Source organism: Pelodiscus sinensis, chromosome 3, assembly GCF_049634645.1.
Source record: "Pelodiscus sinensis isolate JC-2024 chromosome 3, ASM4963464v1, whole genome shotgun sequence".
NCBI classification, from domain to species: domain Eukaryota; kingdom Metazoa; phylum Chordata; order Testudines; family Trionychidae; genus Pelodiscus; species Pelodiscus sinensis.
This window is the reverse complement of record NC_134713.1, coordinates 189,758,111-189,781,896: the sequence shown is the minus strand read 5'-3', so window position 1 is coordinate 189,781,896 and position 23,786 is coordinate 189,758,111. Positions and strand designations below refer to the sequence as shown.

General features: G+C 45.0%; 2 protein-coding genes across 9 annotated transcripts in view; one reads left to right on the top strand and one right to left on the bottom strand.

The window, feature by feature from the left end:
• Positions 1-2,094: 2,094 nt before the first annotated feature.
• Positions 2,095-7,876, bottom strand: LOC142828075 (uncharacterized). 2 transcript variants are annotated; one of them, XM_075925669.1, is made up of 4 exons: positions 7,740-7,864; positions 3,177-3,260; positions 2,756-2,826; positions 2,095-2,298 (listed from the first exon to the last, which is right to left on the bottom strand). In XM_075925669.1, exons 3-4 carry the CDS (start codon positions 2,795-2,797, stop codon positions 2,095-2,097), a joined length of 246 nt encoding a protein of 81 aa, XP_075781784.1. In that variant the 5' UTR covers positions 2,798-2,826; positions 3,177-3,260; positions 7,740-7,864. The 2 variants fall into 2 exon arrangements, with proteins under 2 accessions (XP_075781784.1, XP_075781783.1); XM_075925668.1 differs by lacking the exon at positions 3,177-3,260 and having other exon boundaries at positions 7,740-7,876.
• Positions 7,877-8,046: 170 nt separating this feature from the next.
• SLX4IP (SLX4 interacting protein) overlaps positions 8,047-23,786 on the top strand; it is a 125,920-nt gene continuing 110,180 nt past the window's right edge. Inside the window, exons 1-3 of one of the 7 annotated variants that reach the window (XM_075925665.1) lie at positions 8,047-8,442; positions 12,547-12,570; positions 22,581-22,630. In XM_075925665.1, the coding sequence (XP_075781780.1) occupies positions 8,340-8,442; positions 12,547-12,570; positions 22,581-22,630 (177 nt within the window). In that variant the 5' untranslated portion in view covers positions 8,047-8,339. The remainder of the gene's footprint in view (positions 8,443-12,546; positions 12,571-22,580; positions 22,631-23,786) is intronic. The other 6 variants (XM_075925663.1, XM_075925664.1, XM_075925660.1 and 3 more) reach the window with 6 other exon arrangements.

Below are 23,786 nucleotides of genomic sequence, written 5' to 3'. Positions count from 1 at the left end.
CTGGTGCATCCACAGATGCTGGACTACACACATTGCTGAATGAGGAAAGTATGGATTATAGAGATTCAACTGACATTTCTGCAGCAGGAAAGGACTACTTCTGAGTGGGGGAATCCTGGCCTCATTGTAGTTAATAGAAGTTTCACCATTAACTTCAGCAGTGTTTCTTAAACTACATTCCATTGAACACTGGTGTTCTGTGAACAACTCGCAGGTGTGCCGCAACCTCTTCTTTGTTTTTTGAGGTTTTTTTTTTCTGAAAACAATTTTTTTTAAGAAAATGTTCATAGGTATTCCACAAAAATTATATTATTGTTTGGTGTTCTGTGGTCTCAAAAAGTTTAAGAAACACTGAACTTCAGTGAAACCAGATTTTACCCAATATACAGTATCTGGTTTATAGTTAAAAGTGACTTGCAAAACTTTTCAAAACCATTTTTTAAATTATGTTCCGAAAGCCCTTAAAACAATAGTATCTATATCTACCTATGTTTGTATATAACATCACTATGTTAAATACAATTTAATCTCTCACTGAGTCATGTTTGTCAGTAGACTTGACCCTCTTGGACTCACATTTATTAGATAGACTTGAAAAGCCTTTATAGGATAATAAATACTAAGGGGCTGTGCCCCCTGCTTGCCAACCCCCTCTCACTGACTACTTTCGTGGCCAGACAGCTGTTAATATTGCACTGAGCCCAGCTGTGCTCTCCATGGCCCCAAGACACTTACACACTTCTTCACTCCCACCTACCACACTCCTGGATGGACCCCTCTATTCGAACATTTTTGGCCCATCCCACCCGCTCATGCCCTTCAATCACCAGCCAGTCCTTCTGCTGCACCCTTCCTACTCCTGCTCTACCTGCCAATAAACAAGTCCATGGCCCAGTCCACCCCCTCCTTTCACCCCTAGCCCTACCTCCAACCTCTATTCCTACACCCCCATTTCCCTGCCTCCATTCCTACACCCACCATTCTCCCTAACCCCTCCCCCTCCGGGTCATCCCCCTCATTCCATCCCTACTCCTACCTTCGTTCCTACACCCCCATCCTTCCCTAACCCCTCCCCCTTCGCACCTCCACACTGCCCATCCCCCTCACCGCCAGTCCTCCCCCCTCCACCTGCTTTACAGAGAAGGGTAGTAGCTCCCAGCTGGGCTGGCTCTAAACACCCAGCACTTGCTAGGACCCTGCGGGAACTCATGTGAAATACAGCCACATGGCCAAGTTTCTGCAGGGTCCTGGAGATCATCTCCCCTGACCACTCTGTCTCTCACAGCAGCTAGAAAGTGGAGTGCTGGCCCCTGTGGGCTGCCAGGGTTTGGTGGCTGAAATGGCATGGAGCTGCCTGTAAGCCTCATGAGGCTCTCACAATCCGCCCCATGGAGGGGCAGAGTGCTGGCCCCTGTAGGCTGCAGGGGTTTGGTGGCTCAGGCGGTGTGGAGATAGAAGTGCTGCACATGGGGTCAAGTGACAAGAAGTGCAAGGAAGGAGAAGAGAGCATAATTTACCCACTGGGTTTAGCTACTCACAGTCACCTCAGCCACAAGCTGTTTGTCTTGGCGTTCACCTTCTGAGCCAATGGAGTTAGCAGCAGAGAGGGGGGAGGGAGGAGGCTAAGGGTGGGGGAGAGGCTGTGAGACACACAGTGATGTGATGACGTCACTATGTCGTCACACAGGAAAAAACTTTATATAGATATAGATATAGAGAGAACTTTAAGTCACATAATAAAAGTCACTTAATGGAACACCTACAGGCTGGTTCTACAGTCCAGCAGGATTTAGTTGCAGTTTTGAAAACATAAACTGATGCATTTCAGAGTATAATAGCAGAATAGGAGTTGTGTTTAAGAAAAAGGTATAATTTATGCACTAAATTGCCTTCTAACTCCTGTTATGTGGAGCATTCAGTACATAACTGTAGCGTTAACTCTCAGAAAAAAATAAGCAAAAGAAAAGGCAAAAAAGTACCCTAGAACAAGATTATTATTGTTAGAAAATTAATTCATCACATGAATTATATACTACATTAAGTATTTTGGTCTAGCTATGTAAGGAACTTACCTTTTTATATATAGTACTACTATTATTTTCCTTTATTTTGGCTTTCATGTTGCATCACATATGTCACAATGCCAGGTTCTGGTACATAGTCCTCTCTTTTTGTTTGGAAAATAGGATTGGACTTGATCTTATACCACCCCCAATGTATCAGCCCAAGGCTAGTTCCCATAACAATCAAAACTTTGTAGTTCTTCCAGATGGTTTTAAGGCTCATACTGGCATCTACCTATGTAAAGACAGTTGATGATTTTATTTTAAACATGTTCCAAGAAATTTCTCCCTAACCACTATAATAGGTACAGCCAAACCTGAATGCTAACATTTTTAATTATACTGCAGCATGCCAAATGATTAACAAAAAGTGACAGAAGGAAGACTTGCTTAGAGAACTTTCTTTAAAAATAACTTCAGTTCAGATACCTAAAAAGAAATGCTAATAGCTGTACTTGTTTCTCATACAGTTTTAAGCTATGCTGGTATAATTACTTCCACTTCATTGAGTTATACTAATTTAACTATACCACTTGTGTGTCTAAAACTTTTTTTCCTCCTCAAAGAAGACTGAAAAAGTATACAACATACAAGATCTGCAAGGATCATAAGACTTTATATAGCACTTGTCATTTATAACTCTCAAAGTGCTTTTCAAAGGTTTTACAAGGAAGAAAATGAGTTACACTTACCCCAGTTCTGCAAACACACCCATGAGAGTATTGCAAGATCATGTTAACAGAAACAAAAGGGTATATCTACCCTACAAAAAAAAAAACAAAAAACAAAAATGCCCTCTCAAATCTGTCAGTACTCACTCTCAGAGCCTATATTAATGGTCTTGGGTTCATGTTTTGGAGCTACAAAAAAGTTGTGTAGACATTTCCGCTTGGGTTCTGAACCTCGTGAAGGGGTGGGTCTCACAGCCTTAGTGGGAATGCCTACATAGATATTTTTACCTCCATAATGTGATCCTGAATCACCTAATTCAAACTCCAAGACTGGCTGCTACAGGTTCTGGGTTTTCTTTGCAGTGAGGTCTCATCCTAAGCAGCATTCCCTGTAAGGTGAGCGCTTGGGTGGCCACCCAGCAGAGATGCAGATGCCACCCACCTGATTAGTAGAGTGCCCACAGCTGCTCACAGTAGACAGCACATGTTTCTACTGGTGGTGCACATAACCAAATGTATTCTGCCCCTGGAAGGAAAAATTTGAGGGAACATTGACTGAGGATGTTAAATTGAACATAACTGACTAGTCAAGTAGTCAACGGAATTTCTCTGACTACTCAACTAGTCGACAGGCACTTCAGCATTCCTCCTTTGAAATGTACAAGAACCTCCAGTGGGTGGAACACAGCGTGCTGCAGGAAGTCCCGCTGACTCCAGGCTGCACACAGCATGCCAGCTTTGAAATGTACAAGAGTTCCCAGTGGAGGCTCCTGTGATTTCAAAGTGGAAGCGCCCTCATGGACCCTGGGCTCCATGTTGCACTGCCGCTTTGAAATACCACCAGATCCCAGGGTCAGCTGGGAGTTCCCAGCTGATCCTGGGTTCCGCAGAAATGCTGTGCAGACCCCAGCTGACCCTGGACTCCAGGCAGCGCTGCTGCTTTGAAACTCCGTCTTGGTGTTTCAAAGGAGCAGTGCCACATAGCTGAGCCGGGCTCAGCTGTGTAGTGTTGCCCTTTGAAGTACTCCCTCTTCCCCCCGCTTTGCTGCCTCTGATAGAGGCAGCGGGTGGAAGGAGGGAAGGAACTGACTAGTCGACTAGTTTTTAACATCTTTAACACTGATCCTAAGTGACTTTCTCTAAATGTCACTGAACTTCAGTGTCAGTCAAATAAAATCCAGGCCTCCGGTTGCCCAACCTCATGCTTAGTTCACAAAAGAACATATGCTACATTTACCCCTATCCCTCTCAATGCTGTTCCTGATCATTAACATACTTCTGCTGTAAAACCAAAAGCTTCAATACCTATCTGAATGGCATCATTAACCTGAAAATATTTTATTATATCCTTTTACAAGTTTTAGTGAATAACTTCGCTTTCCCCACAAAACAAATCACTCATACTCACAAGAAGTCCTACTGTTGGCAAGAGTTCAGATTTTAAACTCTCTGTCAGGCTCTCATTAGCTTTAGTAATATAAGCTTCTTGTGCTAGATTTACTTTTGGGGGAATTCTGCACCATTGCAGATGCAGAGAATTCATGTGCCACACAGAATTTTTCTTTCCCCAGCAGACAATACATCCTGTCAGAAAGGTGTTGTAGTTACTCCTTTCATCCATCAGGAGCCACTGTTATACCAGAACAGAGCAGCCCCTGCAAAGAGGCTGCAGTCCCATCTGAGGATAGCTGCATTCGTCGTGGTGCCCTGCCTATGGGGCCATGTCAGGAGGCATGGGATATCAAGGGATAGACAGCATACGAAATATGGGAATGCTGAGGGTGTGTGTCACAGAGAAGTGTTCAGAATTTCTAGGGGGACAGACTGGGACAAAAGCTGACTGGCAATATGAGTAGGCTGCAGAGAATATTAGGAGTAAGCTATGAGGAAAGAAAAACAAACAATGAGACCAGTAAAATGACTAAAAAGTGAGGTCTCTATCACAAATAATTTGTAAGAAGACATCAATGGCTAGGGCAGGGCAGGGCTGGGCAAAAGATAATGTGGGCCGTTGATCACTTACAAAATTCTTGGAGAGGCCCCCCATCAAAAATTATTTCCTACTCCTGGGCTAAGGCATATTTTACAAAGGATCATAACTGACTACCAATTATGGCTCTCAGTTGGAGGCCAGAAAATCTAACAAGAAAGAGGGGTAGGCCTAGGATGACTTGCAAGCATACAATCATCAATGACATAAAACTATTTAATTTGAAATAGGACTTAGGTCACATGGCAGCTGATAAGCAAACCTGGAGAATGTGGGTAGCCCAATGTACTGAAAAGTATGGGATAGATTAAGATCTAAGGGACTGCAGTTTAAATTAATTAATCAGAATTCCATATTAATGTCTAGTAAGGAATTTATTCATAATTCTCTCCCCCCTCCCATTTCCTGAATCTTATCTTTACTGTTATATAGTTACTGGCAGGTATTTTGAAATAAACCAGGGAAGTAATTTGAACTGGCATGATTATATTGTTATTTTGACAAATGAAATATGCAGAATTTAAAAATATCATGTGAGTAATGTATTTTTTTGTATAGAATTTCCCCAGTATATATTGTTCAAGATAATGCATTATTATTAGACAGGAATCTGAAAACATAAAAATGATGGGAGCACTGGTGTTTTTTACTTTTTAACTCCCTACTTTTCTGGGGATGGGGGCTTGGGGTAGTGAGTTGAGGTGGAGGGTGGAAAGAAAATAGGAGGAGAGATAAGCAACTACTCTTCTGGAGTTGAAAATTTTTTGAAGGGTTGTTATAAAACAAGTCTTATCTCTAGAACTAGTTAGATCTTTCCCCCACCAAGCTGCAATATTTTCAGATACTTGAAACACCCTAACGACAGGGCTATACTTAAAAAGGTCTGCTGGAATAGCTGCAAACCCTCCTACGATAGATGCAGGAAAGAACAGTTTGGGCCAATGCAGCTCTTACCAATATGGCAAGCAAAATAAGATATACAACCCTAAAGCAATTTTATGCTGGTATAATTGCATCTACCACAGGACTTTGGTAACTATAGACATGTCACAAATACACACATCCCTACTCTTATGGACAAAACTGTATGCTGTAGAGTTGTTCTAAGTCATAGACTGCATTATGACAGGCTCTGAGAATTGGTAGTCTTCCCAATATTATACATGTGTCTGTGCAGTAGAAGGGTATAGTGTTGATAAACATCTCCTCTTAAAACACTTTGAAATATATACCTGACAAGCACCACATGACAGCTAAGCATTACCATTGTCAGGACTAAAGCTAACTGAAAATAATCCAACAATTTCTCAATTTCCCCTTCTCCATAAAGTTTCAAAACATGATACAAATTAATCAGCTGTACTAATATGTGAAATGCTGCTGCAAACTCCCCAAGATAGGAAAGTGAAGAAAGGACTGTTTCTAAATCTTTGAATCTTAGCTTCTTGACTGTGTGCTTTAGGACAGGGGTGTCCAAACTTTTTTCAAAGAGGGCCAGATTTGATGAAGTGAACATGCGTGAGGGCCGACCATTTTGCCTGACATTCTTTGAACCATTACAATTAAATGCAAATTAACTATTTTATGCAAAGTTTATTGCAAACGGCATACTTTTCATTTCGTTACATGGATGACAAATCTAAACAGGTGTTAAATCACTCTGCCTTTCATATCTGAAGGCCAGATGAAAAAAAAAATCCAGGAAGCTGAAATATATGTCAGGAACATTGTAAAGTACATTACATATTATTGGTAATAAAGGTTGTCTGTCAACTTTTAAGTTCAAAAAATATGAACAGGAACATAACACCAAGTATAAATGTTGTGTCCAAATATATTTATAACTGATTTAGACCAACTGACATTAACTGAGATTTTACAATGTATTCATCTCAATACATATGGATTCGTTGGGGACCATAAAAGATAGATATTGCCAAATTACCTGGGGGGCTGTATTAAACCAGAACATGGGCCGCAATTGGCCCGTGGGCCGGACTTTGGACATGCCTGCTTTAGGAGCTGTACACAGAATACCACCACTAGGATACACAGTGAGTGGTGGTGTTCATGTAAGATTTTCTTTGCTTCAGGCCAGGTCTACACACTAGACCTGTAAAGTCAGCTTAAGGTACACAACTCCAGCTACGTAAGCAACATAGCTGGAATCGACATACCTTAAGCCAAATCTGGCACTGTCTCCATACTCCAAATGGTTTGGTCGGCTTCCCTTACTCCTCAAAAGGAGCAGAACGGGCACTGACCCCCATTGTCTGATTTAGCAGATCATTACTAGACCCACCAAATTGAATGCCAAAATATCGATTTCCGGTGTGTCAAGTGGAGACATGGCTTCAGATTGTAACAGGAGTTTGCAAAGGGCACTGGACTAGGACTCTCAACACCTGGGCTGGATATTGGGCTCTGATACACAACTCCTCTGTAACCCACTCTCTAGGGACTGCTGTTCAAGTGTGGAAGAGAAAAAACCGAGCCTGGCAGGCCATTACGCACCAGGCAGTCCTAAAGGCTGCACAGGCGGGGGGCTGCTAGAGATGGGACACTGAGGCTCCCGGGGGGGTCAAACTGTCTCTCCTCAGGTGCTTGTCTGGGTGGCTCTTGCTCCAGCGGAGGTCTGAGGAGGAACTGGAAAGGAATCCCCCGAGCTCAGGCTGGCCGGGACCATGACGCTTTCCTGCAGCACAAGGCAGCCGCCATTCGCCACTCTGCCCCGGGCATCCCTCGCTGACTCATTCCCCTGCCAGGGCGGTGGGGTGGGAGGAGCTGATCCCGGTCCCGTCTATTCCCGGCCCGTAGCGCTCAGAGGTGGGGTGCAACGTGTGTGGGGCACGCAGAGCAGAGACGCTCGTGAGGACACGGTGTGAATGGCGGGTGCAGGGCCTGCTCCCATTGACTCCAGCTTCCCTCCCCCCGGGGCAAGCTGTGTCCACGGGGAAGGGAACCAGCCCCGCTTCGCCCGCACTCTCCGCCCCGCCCCCCCCCTCTCCTGCTCACCTCCGCTCGCAAACCCCCCGCCAACTCGCCCTCGCGGGGTGACCAACCGCCCGCAGCCAACGGCCGCCACTGTCCGCGCCCGCGAGAACGCCAAGAACCCTCCGCGGCACCGGCGCGGGTCCTTTGGTAGGGAGAGGAGGTGGCTAATCAAATGCCTGTTTGACCACTCAGAGTCAGCCTCCCCCCCAGAACAGAGCCTAACGGGGATTTCAAAATGATTCCTGCTACAGAAAACGCCCGGTCAACGGAACTTGGGTTTTTTTTTTTTTGAGGCCAAGTCCCTCAGGCATCTTTATAGACACCTACATAATACAACACTCCCCTCCCCCCATGTGTCGGAGGAGGAAGGTCCCATGCCGTCCGTGCCCCTCTGAGGGGGGGATGGGTTATGGACCCAGCGACGACTCAGCCCTTTTCTAACCGTTGGGGATAACTCGCAATGCGTTTAGCGAAACACCAAAATTGCATTGGCCGCCCGGGTCACGTGACGCAGGAGAAGCCAGGCAGGGAGCTGCCGTTCCAGGCGGAATGCATGCCGGGAGTGATTGGGTCGCCATTTCGGACGGCGGCAAGGAGACGCCCGCTCGGCGGCCATTTTGAATGGGGGCAGAGAGGCGCCACCGAGCCGCCATTTTTAGTAGGGGCAGAGAAGCCGGGGGTGGCGAGCGAGAGCGTGGCACGCGGTGCGGGGAGGGGCTGGAGCGTGAGTAACCCCCCCCCCCCAACACGGGTGGATACGGCCCTGGTCCTACTGCAGGATAACTCGCCCCCCCATAGACCCCCTCGGCATTCCCCCCGCAGACCTACCCCTACTAGCGCTGCCCCCAGGCATTCACCCCCGACCTCCCCGCTGCCTTTGCGCGCCCCCCAAGCCTACCACTGCTGCCCCCAGGCGTTCACCCCCAACTGCTCTGTCCCTTTCCATGCACCCCAAATCTATCCCCTGCTAGTGCTGTACCTTTTGCATTCACCCCCCGGCTTTCCTGCCAATTTGCATTAACCTAACGGCTACTGTTACCCCCTTTGTATTCGCCCCCAACTTCCCTGCCCCTTTGGCATTCACCCCCAAGCTACCATTGGACTGTTGTTTGTCCCCGTTAGATTCACCCCCATTTTCCCTCCCCCTTTGCATTCATTCCCAAACCTACCATTGCTAGTGTTATCTGTCCCCTTTGCATTCAGTCTTCAAACTTCCCTGCCCCTTTGGCATTCACCCCCAAGCTACCATTGGACTGTTGTTTGTCCCCGTTAGATTCACCCCCATTTTCCCTCCCCCTTTGCATTCATTCCCAAACCTACCATTGCTAGTGTTATCTGTCCCCTTTGCATTCAGTCTTCAAACTTCCCTGCCCCCTTTGCATTCACCCCCAAGCTACCATTGGACTGTTGTTTGTCCCCGTTAGATTCACCCCCATTTTCCCTCCCCCTTTGCATTCATTCCCAAACCTACCATTGCTAGTGTTATCTGCCCCCTTTGCATTCACCCCCAAACCACTGCACCACCATTGCTGTTTGAACTGGCATGATGAGATCCATGGATACACATGATGGCTACGTCTACACTGGCATGATTTTCCGGAAATGCTTTTAACGGAAAAGAGTTTCCGTTAAAAGTATTTCCGGAAAAGCGCGTCTAGATTGGCAGGACACTTTTCTGGAAAAGCACTTTTTCCGGAAAAGAATCCGTAGCTAATCTAGACGCGCTTTTCCGCAAAAAAGCCCCGATTGTCATTTTCGCGATCAGGGCTTTTTTGCGGAAAACACGACTGTGCTGTCTACACTGGCCCTTTTCCGGAACAGTTTTCCGGAAAAAGACTTTTGCCCAAACGGGAGCAGCATAGTTTTTCCGGAAAAGCGCTGATGATTTTACATTAGATTGTCAGTGCTTTTCTGGAAATTCAAGCGGCCAGTGTAGACAGCTGGCAAGTTTTTCCGGAAAAGTGGCTGATTTTCTGGATAACTTGTCAGTGTAGACACAGCCAATATGTTGGAGAAGAGCCAACATGGTTTTTGAAAAGGGAAGTGATGCCTCCCTATAACTCTTTGAGGAAGGTCAAAAATGGTGGACTAGGTTTATTCCATGGATATAGTGTGCTCAAACTTTCTGAAAGCCTTGTACAAGGTCCCTCAGGAAAGGCTTTTAAGCAAAGTAAGCACTTCTGGGCTAAGAGGGAAGGACCTCTCATGGATTGGTAGCTGTTTAAATGGCAGGAAACAAAGGATAGGAATAGTCAGTTTTTAGAATGCCAAGAGGTAATAGTGATAGAGATGCAACCGTGTTAGTCTGGTCTAGCTGAAAGAAAAGACAGAACTATGTAGCACTTTAAAGACTAACAAGATGGTTTATTAGGTGATGTGCTTTCGTGGGCCAGACTCCTGAAAGTTCATCACCTAATAAACCATCTTGTTAGTCTTTAAAGTGCTACAAAGTTCTGTCTTTTGTTTCAAGAGATAATAGTGGTATTCCCCAAGGATGTACACTGGGAATAGTACTATTCAATATAGCCATCAATGAGCTGGAGAAAGGAGTAAATGCTGAGGTGACAAGGTTTACTGGTAATACAAAATTACTCAAGTTAGCTAAGTCCAAAGAAGATTGTGAGGTGTTTCAAAGGGATCTCACAAATCTGGATGACTGGACAATGAGGATACAATTTCACACACTCCCAACTGTCCATACAAAATAACGGGGTTTAAATTAGTGATTAGCCTTCCAGAAAGAGACCTTGCAAACATTGTGGATAGTTCTGTGAAAACATCTGCTTAATATGCAGTAGGGAAAAGCTAACAATGTTAGGAACTATTAGGAAAGGGATAGAGAATAAGACAGTAAATATCATAATACCATTTTATAAATCCATGGCCTGCTCATAGCTTGAATATTGTGTTCAGTTCCGGTTGCACCATCTCAAAAAAGATGTATTAGAATTGGAAAGGGTACAGAAAAAGGCAACCAAAAGTATTAAAGATATGGAATAGTTTCATAGAATCATAGAATACTAGAACTGGAAGGAACCTTGAGGAGTCATCAAGTCCAGTTCCCTGCATTTCTGGCAGGACCAAGCACCATCTAGACCAGAGGTGGGCAATAATTTTTGCTGGGGGCCACTTCAAAAATTACTTACTCCTTCACATAACACAAGAACCGGGAGTCAGCCAATCAAATCAATAGGCAGAAAGTTTAAAATAAAATAAAGTACTTTTTTCACACAGTGCATTGTCAACCTGTGCAACTCATTTCCAGCAAATGCTGAAAAGCTCAAAACTATAACTGGGTTCAAAAAAGAATTAGATAAATTCATGAAGGATAGGTCTTTGAATGACTGTAAGCTAGTGGTTCTCAACCTGTGGCTCGTAGACTGTTTGCAACCCAATCAGCACACAGTTGTAGCCTATGTGAAATCCTCAGTGCCACACAGGTAGTATTGGATGTAGCCCACAAAACACAACAAGGGTAAATAGGTTGCCAACTCCTGTTATAAGCCAAGATATTCAGGGTTTTCACCCCATGGTTTGGGTGCCCCAAGTTTCAGATTGTGAGAAATTTGGGCTAAACAGAAGGGGGTGTAATTGCCCTCTGAAGCACTGGGCATTGGCTACTGTTGGAAAACATGATACTGATGAGCAAGAATGGTCTTATGTTCTTATGCCTGTCCCCTTTGCTTTCACCTACTCTATCCTTCCTTCCCTCTTTGCATTCACTATGCCAAACTTCCCTGCTCTCCTTCTGCTGCCCGCCCTCTTTTCAATCATCCCAACTTTCCATACTTCCTTTTCCTTCACTCCAAACTGCCTCATGTCCAATGTTGCTGCCTGCCCCTTTTCCTTTTTTTCCAAATTTCTACATCCCTTTTGCATTCTTCCTCCAAATCTCCCCACCCTTCTTGCATTCACTCTCCCAAACTGCCCCTAGTCTTGCGTTCCCATTTAGGATTCATCCCTGTCAACTTCCCCACTGCTAGTCCCCTTTGCATTCTCCCCAGATCTCCCTGCCCTTTTTGCGTTCACTCCCCCCCCCTCCCCCTCCTGCTTGCTACCATTGCATACATCCCAAACTAGCCTTAGTTGCTGGTGCTGCCCAGGCCTGTTTCATTCACTCCCCAAATCTCACTACTCCTAGTGTTGCTGTTTTCTTTGCAATCTCCTTTGCAGGAGTGAGACCAAGGCTGGGCCACCACAGCAGGAGTGGGGTCATGGCCAGATGGGGAATGGCGCTGGGCTGCCACAGCTGAAACTGTGGGCAAATGGGTCGATTTCAGACCCTCTCTGCAGAAGCAAGGCCAGGTCCAGACTCCTGTGGCAGGAGTGGGGCCTCTGCCAGCTCCTCCTGCGGCAGATCAGGGTCATGGCCGTGCTGCCACAGTTACAGCCCCGCTGGATAGGGACTGATTCCGCACCCCATATTCCAGCAGGAGTGGTGCCAGGAACTGTGACCAGATGGGAACTGCTGCCAGTCCCTCCAAGTACCCTGGCTGGGAGTATGTGCACCTCCCCTATAGAGCACCCCCAGCTGGCCCCTTTAAATTGCCTGTCTGCCTCCTGCAGAGCAGCACGCTCCAGCTGGCTCCTGCTGGAGCACAGCCTGCTCTTACCAGAGCTGGGCACTGGGGCTTACTTTCATCTGTTTAGGCACCTAAATATCTTTGAGAATCTGTCCCCATGATCCTCTTCCATACCATATTCTGGTGCTCGAAAGAGGTAGACTACAAATCTTAATTTAAGTTCGGTGGAGCTAACTCGCTCTTATTAAATATGTTTCTGTCTTCCATATGTTCTTCATGAATCCTTGATTCATCACTTGGAGCAGCATTTGACACCTTATGTGTAACAGGTGGGTATGTTGAGATTGACACTTCAGTTAATCTTGGTGGACTTTGCTCTTGTGTACCTCTCTCAGGGTGCGTCTATGCAGCAGGGCTTACCTTGAAATAAACTATGCAAATTGAGCTATGACAATTGTGTAGCTTATTTCAAAATAGAGCACTCTTCCTCCGACTTCCCTTTCTTCTCGTACAATGAGGGTTACAGGAGTTGGAGTAAGAAGCCCTCTAGCTTGACACTATTTCAACATTATTTTGAAATAACGGGGCTGTGGAGATGCAGACTAAGTTATTTTGAAATAATGCTTCTGTGTAGATGTACCCTCACTGAATTGCTACACCATAACACTTTCTTCCTAAAGAATTGTATGTTCTGGCACCTAGTTGAATCTAGAGTGTTCCATATTTCAGTATTCCACATAGCTGGCCATAAAAGTAGTGTTAAAAGGTAGGAAAGGGACTTTCAGTTTCCAAGGAAAGCTCTTGATCCTGTGCCAAAAGCCCCTTCTTATTTTGACTGTGGTCCTTAAATATATTACAAAGCAGTCATTTTCCCTTAAACTAGTGGCCATCCCCAGGCTTGACAATCATACTTGGTAAGAACATTATTTTCCATCTATTGCTGCTTTTTTCTTTCTGTTTTCAAAGGAGAGTAATTTTGACAACTGGAATACAGGCAGTCCCCGGGTTACGTACAAGATAGGGACTGTAGGTTTGTTCTTAAGTTGAATCTGTATGTAAGTCGGAACTGGCGTCCAGATTCAGCCGCTGCTTGGGGACGCCTGGGGCAGAGCAGCTGGGGTGCTGCTGGGTTGCTCCAGTAGCGCGGCTCCTCGGCGCTACTGGAGCAACCCAGCAGCACCCCAGCTGCTTTGCCCCAGGCGTCCTGATTCAGCCGCTGCTGAAACTGACCAGCAGCGGCTGAATCAGGACGCCTGGGGCAGAGCAGCTGGGGTGCTGCCGGGTTGGTCCGGAGCGGCGCTGCGGGACCAACCCGGCAGCCCCCAGCTGCTCTACCCCAGGGGTAGGCAAGAAAAGCCTGGTCTGCTGGGGGGGGGGGAGCACTAGCTGCACCCCTCCCGCAGCAGACCAGGGAGATGGGGGTGGCGGAACCGCCCAAGTCCTCCACGGCTTTGCTCCGTCTCCCTGGTCTGCTGACCTGGGAGACGCGGAGCAAAGCCGCAGAGCACGCGGGCAGCGGGACAGTCCAGGCGCGCCGCGGCTGTCCCACTGCTGGCGTGCTCCGAGGCTTTGCTCCCCATCTCCCTGGTCTGCTGGTCAGACCAGGGAGACGGGGAGCAAAGCCTCGGAGCACGCCCGCAGCGGGACAGCCCCGGTGCGCTTGAGCTGTCCCCCTGCGGGCGTGCTCCGCGGCTTTGCTCCCCGTCTCCCTGGTCTGCAGGGAGACGGGGAGCAAAGCCTTGGAGCACGCCCGCAGTGGGACAGCCCGGGCTGTCTAGACAGCCCAGGCTGTCCTGGTCTGCTGGTCGGGAGACGGGGAGCAAAGCCGCGGAGCATGCCCGCAGGGGGACAGCTCAAGCGCGCCCGGGCTGTCCCGCTGCGGGCGTGCTCCAAGGCTTTGCTCCCCGTCTCCCTGCAGACCAGGGAGACGGAGAGCAGCTTTTCTCGCCCCAGAGGACGGGGGCGGCGGACCGCGGCGCATCTGGGCGTCCCACCGCTCCCGTCCTCCGGGGCGAGAAAAGCCCCGTTCGTAACTGCGGATCTGACATAAGTCGGATCCGCGTAACTCGGGGACTGCCTGTATATAAAACAAAGTTATACTGTAGTTTAGGCTAGTAATCCTCTTATCCAGATTTAAAAATGGAAGTGTTTGTGGATAACTAATGAATAAATAAACTATCATTTATATTACAGTATTTCTTTGAGGCCCCAAATGATACTGCGTATGATCTTTTTTCTTTTTTATAAAAAGTTTCTCTAAATAAAAGTGGGCTTTTTTATGGGGAAGAGAGGTGGGTTTTTTATCACCTGAATAATATATACAAACTTTTATTAATGTACATAGATGGATCAGACAGACAATGGCATGTCAGGTACACTTTTCTGGAAACACTTTATTTATTCCAAAGTGTACTACCCTCTTGTGCCTTATTTAGCCTGGGAACTCCCAAAGCTGTGTGTCTCAAGTATTCTTGGCTCTTTTCCGCCTACAGTGGCTGGAACAATTCACTCCTGCTGGGTAAGCTCAGCATCCTCTCATGTCTCAGTAGCTGATTCCTTTTCTGCCACTGACAGCTGAGTGGCTGTTTCTGATTGCTCATACAGCAGGTTATATTTTTAACTGATTTAGCTAATTATTTTTTTCTAAGTTTTTAGGATTCCTTTATGTTTATTCTGTCTTCAAAGCCTCTTCTGCCTGTCTGAGCAGGAAGTGAGTGGGATTTTGTACAAATTAGCGCATCTTTGAACCTCAGCTCACATGACTGTAAATTATTTTCCTGGATATCTTATGATGGATTTTTTTGCATTTTTTTTCAGTCCTCTGTTGTATTTGGCTTGCTATGAGGGAATTTGTCTCTGTGGTAATGTTCTGTGTGAAATACTGTGAGATTAATGTCTGACTACAGAATATTTCTGGATAGCAGACAGAAGGCAAACCAACCAACCTTTTTGTAGCGGCGGTTGATAGCTGCAGCTGATGTTCCCTCTAATCTTTTCCAGCCATGTGCAGAATATTTGTGTGTGTATCAAACCATGTGCAGATGTGCACCACCTGTAGAAATAAAACCCAGGTATGGGCACTTTGCTAATGAACTGAGCGGCATTTGAATCTCTCCTGAGTGGCTGCACAAACGCACAGTTTACGGGGAACGGTGGTTGCATGCTTTATGTGCATGATGTTTTGTGCAAGCATCACCACCAAGATGCATCTTGGGGGAGTCAGATAAAAGAATGCTTCTCTTTGCTTCTTGGGATGACTGTAATGCAATGAGTGTTTGATGGAAAGATTCTGTCATATTTTGTAGTATTTACCACCCTTTCCCAGGCAGCTGTACAGTAGCAAGTAATTGAATCATCAACTTGCCAGACACAAAGCTGCTCCCCCAGTTCACCAAGCTGCAGTATTGTGTGAAGTTTTAAGCCTCAGTGCTTGTGAGAGTAGAGGAACTTAAAGGCACCATATCTGAGCAGCATTGAACACACCTCTTGGCATGCACATAGTCCTAGCTGCATACTTTGTGTATCCAGGTGGATGGTCACACAGAATAATCCATAGGGTTGCTTAATAAACTATAGCTGTTATGAAGACTCTTAGTGATGCTCTCCAGAGTAGAGGAGGTGTACCCATAATCCCATGTTCCCCTATGCTGAATGGGAATTTTGGTTAAGCAATCTTCAGTCATGATTTCTAGCAAGTTGGATAACCTCTGTGTTAAATTTCAATTAATTAACTCATCAAATAGTTGATAGGATTTCCATCGACTATTCGATTAGTCGATAAGAACTTCTGCGTTCTGCCTTTGAAATGTACAAGAGCCCCAGCAGTGGCTCTTGTACATTTTAAAGCTGGTACACTGGGTGGAACCAGAGGCTAGCAGGGAGTCCCCCGCTGACCCCAGCCTCCATACGGGCGCTTCCGCTTTGAAATATACACAAGCCCCCATTGGCGACTCATGTACATTTCAAAGCTGGCATACCACATGGAGCCTGGGGCCAGAAGGGAGTCCCCCGCTGACTCCTGGCTCCACACGGGCGTGCTTCCCCTTTGAAATGTATGAGAGTCCCTGCTGTTGATGAGAAATTTCTGTTGGTGAGAAAGACAAGCTTTAAACAGAGTTCTTCTTCAGGACTGCAAGCGTATCACAGTTTTGCAGTTAAATATACCTTGTCTCTCTACTATCCTGTGACCAACACAGCTACAACAACATTGCATACAACAATAGACTGATAAATATCACTCAGGTAGCATATACCTAGCTAGAGGTCATAGGGATCTGTGAGCAGGGCCAGAGTCCATGACGCTGGACAGAACCTCAGCAGGACTCGCAAATTAAGTAGCAAAACTTAGTTGAGGGTTTCAGATTTGTTAACAATTTTACCTGTAAAGCAGTCAAATGTTTGGACACAGCTGTGTTTTTGGACACATTCTGTAAATCCATTTTAACATTCTAAAACCTAAACAAAACAGTGTAAACAAGGCATCTTTTTTCACCAACTAGAGCTTCCAGTCCTGGCTTTGGTCAGCAAACAGGTATTAGTTCTTCCCTGAAAAGAACTCTGCCTCATTTTAAAGCTCTGGTCCTAACTAACCTCAGAAAGTTAGGATTTATTTCCCAGATTCCCATACCATGGTGTAGTTCTGAAGGCACTCAGGACATAATTGCAATGGGATGTGTCATAACTAGGGTTGTCAAACAATTAAAAACATTAATCACAATTCATCATACAATTAAAAAATTAATCACAATTAAACCAGTGATTAAAATTAATTGTAATTAGTCATACTTTTAATAATAGAATATCATTTATTTATATATATTTGGATGCCTCCTACATTTTAATTGTATTGACTTAAATTACACTACAGATTACAAAGTGTATAGTACTTTATTACAAATATTTGCATTTTAAGAAAACAAAAGAAAGAATATTTTCAATTCGCTTAATACAAGTACTGCACTGTAGTGTCTTTGTCATGAAATTTGAACTTACAAATGTAGAATTATGTACAAAAAATGGTTATTTTTAATGCAATGTTAAAAGTTTAACGCCTACAGATCCCTCTTAGTCCTACTTCTTGTTCAGCTAATTGTTCAGAGAAATAAGTTTGTTTACATTTACTAAAGATAATGCTGCCTGCTTCTTATTTACTATGTCACCTGAAGTGAGAACAGGTGTTTGCATGGCATTTTTGTAGTCAGCAAGGTATTTACATACCAGATATGGTAAACATTCTTATCCTCTTACATGTTTCAGCCATCATGGCAGAGGTCATACTTCTATGCTGATGATGTTTGTTTAAAAATGCGTGAAATAAATTTGTGACTGAACTCTTTGGCTACGTCTAGACTGCAAGCCTCTTTCGAAAAAGAGCGTCTAAACTGCAACCAGTACTTTCGAAAAAGCAAGCTGCTTTTTCGAAAGAAAGCATCCAGGCAGTCTGGATGCTCTCTTTCGAAAACGCCGTGTTTGCATTCAAGAACGCCTTTTTTTGAAAGAGCACTTTCGAAAAAAGGCGTTCTTCCTCGTGAAATTAGGTTTACTGCCGTCGAAAGAAAAGCCGCGTTCTTTTGATTTAATTTCGAAAGAACGCAGCTGTAGTCTAGATGCAAGTGAAGTTTTTTCGAAAAAAGGCTACTTTTTTCGAAAAAACCCTTGAGTCTGGACACAGCCTTTGAGGGAGAATTGTATGTCTCCTGCTCTATTTTACCTACAGTCTGTTTTATATTTCATGTGACAGCATTCTCTGATAATGACCAGGCATATGTTGTTCATTTTAAGAACACTTTTACTGCAAATTTGACAAAACATAAAGAAGGCATCTATGTGAGATTTATGAAAATAGCTACAGCACTCAACCCAAAGTTTAATAATCTGAAATGCCTTCTAAAATCTCAAAGGGAAGAGGTATGGAACATGCTTTCAGAAATCTTAAAAGAGCAAGACTCCAGTGCAGAAACTCAACCTTCTGCTGGTGGTATCTGACTTAGATGATGAAAATGAACATTCATTAATGCGTACTGCTTTGGATCACTATTGAGCTGAATCCATCATCAGCATGGACACATGTCCTCTGGAATGGTGATTGAAGCATGAAGGGACGTATGAATCATTAGTGCATCTGGTATGTACATTTTTTATCCTACCCTTCTCTTAGCATTGTGCAAAGGCATTTCTCTTGCATAGTATGTCCTTGGGTAGGACTGTGTTTCTGGGATTTTTACCAGAGCACTAAGGAAGTGAAAATTGTGAATCATCAAAGGCCTCCTAAACTTCTTCACCAGGGTCTTCTGTAGAGAAAGGTAGGCATTTTGATTTTTATAATATAGATGGTGTAATTTTTAGAGTGTGAGTACTAAAAAATAATAAGTGTAGATAGAGAAAAGAAGCTGATAGGTCAGGCTAATGAATAAAGAGCAGGGAGGCTCAGTGTGTCTGGATCTGGTCCAGTGTTTGTGGCACTTGCCCAAGATTTGTGACATCTGCCTTCTTTGGCCTGTTGTTTCACCAGGATTTTCTGTGTGACTATAGATTGGTCTGTCTGTGCTTCACTTTCCCATTTGTAAAGTCAGGATGGATAGGATTGCCATACCTCACAGAGATGCTGTGATGATAAATATGTTAAACGTTGTGAGATAGTACAGTAGTGAAGGCCATAAAAGTACCAAAGATAGGTACCGTATTTTCCGGTGTATAAGACGACTGGGTGTATAAGACGACCCTCTAATTTTCCAGTTAAAACATAGGTTTTGGCCTATACTCACCGTATAAGACTACCCCCCCTTCTGAGGCAACACCATTTAATAACATCAGATTTGATTTAAATCATTTTAATTAAAATGGTTTTGACTTGCAGGTACTTAAAATCCTTCAAAATCCTCATCATGTTCATCCTCTGACATCATAAGTTCATCAATGACATCTTGTGGTACATTTGTAAGACAGTCATCATATGGATCTAATTCCGAATCGGATGGTGTGGCTTCAGCTTTGGCTTCCCCTTCATCTTGCCACAAGAAGTCGTCCTCCATACCATCCAAAGAATTTGATATGCCACACTTCTTGAAAGACTTGATTACTGTTTCTGCACCAATATCATTCCAGGCTTTTATGACAAAATTACACAAAACATCCAATTGTGGCGCACGCATGTTTCCTCCTTTTGTGAATGACTTTTCGCCACTAACCATCCACTCATTCCACTGTTCTCGAATGCGATCTTTAAATGACTTGTTTAGGCACACATCCAGTGGCTGTACCAATGATGTCAATCCTGCAGGAATAACTGCCGCATCTGTGTTTATTCTTGCCAGCCTTTTCTTTGTGCTGGTAGTTAAATGAGCCCTGAACATATCCCACACCAGTAGGCTACGTTCTTGACGAAGTCCACCTGGTCGCCTACTCCATACATTATCAAGCCATAGCTTTACCCCTTCTTCATCCATCCAGCCTTTTTCATTCACATGCACAAAAACTCCAACAGGGAACTTGATTTTCGGCATTGTTTTTCTTTTAAAAATAATCATTGGTCTTAGTTTGGCGCCATCAGCTGTACATGCTAGTACCACTGTAAAACTGGACTTCTCATGTCCTGTTGTTTTAATTAACACTGTTTTTGCACCTTTTGGATTAACAGTTTTATTTCCAACCATATCAAAATTCATAGGAGTTTCATCCATATTTCCGATCTGACTTAACGCATAGCCATGTTTCTTGCGCTGTTGTATTACATATCGATGGAAAAGACTTACTTTTCCATCGAGATCTGCAGGTAATTTTTGTGCAATTTTGGTCTTTTGCCTCAGTACCAGATTATGCCTTTCCATGAACCTAGTACACCAGGATACAGTGGCCTTAAATCCTTTGCTGTGATCTGGGTTAGATTTGCCCCACTGAAGTGCAAACATACGTATTTTGTTTCGTGTCACTACATAACCATTTTGACGATGCTCATGCACCATGTCTGCTACGTGCTTTTCAAGTTCTGACCAATGTGGGGTGCTTCTTCTTAATGCACACTTACTACTTGGCATACTCTTTAATGCATCTTCATTTGCTTTCCAGTCTCGAACCATCTTTTCTGTTACTCCATATTGCCTTGCAGCAGCACAGTTATTATGTTCCTTGGCAAACTTTACAACTTTCAGCTTAAAACTGGCTTCAAATTTCCTTCTTCTTGTTGGAGCCATGATGGGGTCTTTTCTACCCACCCACTTACAGAAGGTTGGAGACCACTGCTTTAGATCTACTGAATAGTTACAGGGCTTCCAACAGGGTTACAGAAAAGCCATATTGTTATAGAGAACCTTTCCAGACCAAGGCCAGCAGGATCCAGAAGCACAGACAAAGATAGGTAAATACAACTGCAAATAGACTCAAACCCTCAATCTTTTGATCCAAAGTCACACACCTTGTCCTTTAGGCCATGCAATCCTCCCACCCACTTATAGAACGTGGCTATCCCCCTGCCGGGCGCCAGGGGGCGTGGCCGTTCTCCCGCCAGGCACGGAGGCGGGGGGGGGGGGCATAGTCACGTGCATAGGGCCGGTGCCCCCTCCAAGGGCTGCGTGCCGGGGTCGGCGCTCCCTGCGCCAAACGCCGCGCGCCCGGGCGCTCCCCCCACCAAGCGCCGCGCGCCCGGGGCCGGCGCTTCCCCCGCCAAGCACCCTGCGCCCGGGGCCGGCGCTTGCTGGCGCTTCCCCCGCCAAGGGGGGAGCGCCGGCCCCGGGCGCGCGGCGCTCCCCAGGCAAGCGCCGCGCGCCCGGGGCCGGCGCTCCCTGCGCCAAGCGCCACGCGCCTGGGGCCGGTGCTCCCGCTCACACCCCCCCCCCCTCCCGCCGGCACTCACCGGGCGCCACGTGCCTGGGGCCAGCCCCAAGCACCGTGTCAGGGATCAGGTATGTATGCGCGGCGTATAACACGACCCCCCCATTTTTGGGGGATGTTTTTTAGTGTAAAAGGTCGTGTTATACGCCGGAAAATACGGTAGTGATGGATCTTCTTAAAACTGAGTAAGAGGTTTCCCTTTGATTTCAGTGGGAGCAGAGTCTACAACAGGCATGTCAAACTCAAAGCCTACTGAGGGCCACACAAACAAAAACTGATAGCTTTCAGGGCCACCAAAGAATGTACTTTGATAGGAAAGTCATAATTATTTATTATTATAAATTATGTTTTATGTATATTTTATAATTTTTCAGGTCTTGTTTTAATATAATACAATAATTTGATGCGTTAAATTGTTATTTGCCCATATAAACTAATTTTTAATTTAAATACAGATTTAAGGTGCTTTTTAATTTTTTTATATGATACATAACTTGTTTTGTTGAAATAAAGCCAAGTATAGACCATGGTTAATCAAATAGAACAGGCTTCTGTGAAAATTTTAGATATTTTGTAAGTTTGAGGTTTTGCATAAACATATAATATTCATGAAACTGCAAAAAATTGACACGTTTATTGATATAAAATTAATATACATTTTGTGATTTTTTTGGGGGACTAAATAAATAAAAAACAAAATGTTAACAAAATATCCCCCTGTTCTCCCCCAGAGCCAGGCACTCCCATACCTCCATTCTAACCTGATCCCCCACAGCCTCCCCTCTAACCCAATGCCTCCCCCAGAGCCAGACCCCCCTAACCTAATGCCTCCCCCAGAGTCAGGCACTCCCAGCTCTCCCTAACCTAATGCCTGGGTCCTGGAGCCGCCACCGTCGCCACACATTTCTTCTTCAGGCACTGGGGCAGTGTGAGCACAGTGGCCAACTGTGAGCAGGCGCTTGATGTCTGCAGAGCGTCTGGCCAGCTGTGAGCACGTGCTGGAGTGCCCAGCTCAGAGCGGCCCGGCCGGCCGTGAGCACATGCTGGACCACTGAGCACAGAGCGGCCCAGCCGGATGTGAGCAATCACTGGAGCGCACAGCGGCCTGGCTGACCGTGAGAACGTGCTGGAGTGCCCAGCATAGAGCGGCCTGGCCGGCCATGAGGACGTGCTGAGTGCTGTGCATGGAGTGGCGCAGCCAGCCGTGAGCAGTCACTGCGGTGCCGTGCACAGAGCGGCCAGTCGGCCAGCTGTGATCTGTATTCGGCCATGTGCTCTGAGCAGCCAGCGGGCTGCACTTTATTCTTTTATAAAAATGTAGTGGCAGGCTTCAAAAAATTTCGCATGCGGCCCGCCAGAAGCCTGTTTGACATACCTGGTCTACAATATGTAAAGCAAGATAAACATGGGGAAAAAAGTAGTAGACTTAAAATTGTGTGCCACTTTGTATAAAGATTTGCTATTCTTTTTTTAGCACAGATCTTTTTTGTAACTTTTTTTTAATATATTTTAGGGGTTTTATTTGAACTGATAATCATGGCGTCCAGCAAGTTTGTTATTAAGGTAAGGCAGAGCTTCAAATCTTTCATAATAACCAACGTTACCATGTTAATCTTTAATATATGGCAGTTATATATGGGGTTATTTCTATACTTAAGTTAATGATAAAGTATCAATTCAGCAAAGTATATTTTGTCCCTTGTATTTCTCACTTACAAAATGGAGACTGTATCCATGACAATAAAAATGCTATTTATATATACTATGTACAACACTGGACCTTGGACTGTTGGAAATTTTGTCCTTTCAAATGAAATTAAAAAAAACTATATTTGTGAAATGTAAAGCTACTAACTTTATAGTTCATAGTGGAGCAGAAAACTACGTAAATTGCCAATGCAGTAGTCTTAACCACCTAGATTAAAAACAGGAATCAATTCTCTCTGACTAATATTTTTACACTAGTGTATTTACTTGACATTGTTTTGTTCCTTAAGGAGGGAGTCAGGGCAGGTGACTGGGAATTTGGGGCATGCAGGAGTCATGGATGAGGGGTGAGGAGGGGCTCTGGCCAGAAGACTGGAGATATGATACCAAACTGGGTGGGGTTGCAACTTCTTTGGAGGATAGGGACATAATTCAAAATGACCTTAGCAAGTTAGAGAAATGGTCAGAGGTAAACAGGATGAGGTTTAATAAAGAGAAATGCAAAGTGCTCCACTTAGGAAGGAACAATCAGTTCCATACATACAAGATGGGAAGCGACTGTCTAGGAAGGAGCATGGCGGAAAGGGATCTAGGGGTCATAGTGGACCACAAGTTGACTATGAGTCAACAGTGTGATGCTGTTGCAAAAAAAGCAAATATGATTCTAGGTTGTATCAACAGGTGTGTTGTAAGCAAAACTCGTGAAGTCATTCTGCCGCTCTACTCTGCACTAGTTAGGCCTCAGCTGGAGTACTGTGTCCAGTTCTGGGCGCCACATTTCAAGAAAGATGTGGAGAAATTGGAAAGGGTACAGAGAAGAGCGACAAGAATGATTAAAGGTTTAGAGAGCATGACCTGTGAAGCCAGGCTTCATGAACTGGGCTTGTTTAGTTTGGAAAAAAGAAGATTAAGGGGGGACATGATAGCGGTTTTCAAATATCTAAAAGGGTGTCACAAGGAGGAAGGCGAAAATTTGTTCCTCTTGGTTTCTGAGGACAGGACAAGGAGTAAT

Excerpts from the sequence above, each read along its gene's own strand:
- LOC142828075 (XM_075925668.1), bottom strand. The coding sequence starts at position 2,797 with ATGATCTTGCAATACTCTCATGGGTGTGTTTGCAGAACTGGG. Across the intron at positions 2,299-2,755 it reads GGTGTGTTTGCAGAACTGGG|GTAGATGCCAGTATGAGCCT; the intron begins GTAAGTGTAACT and ends GTCTTTACATAG.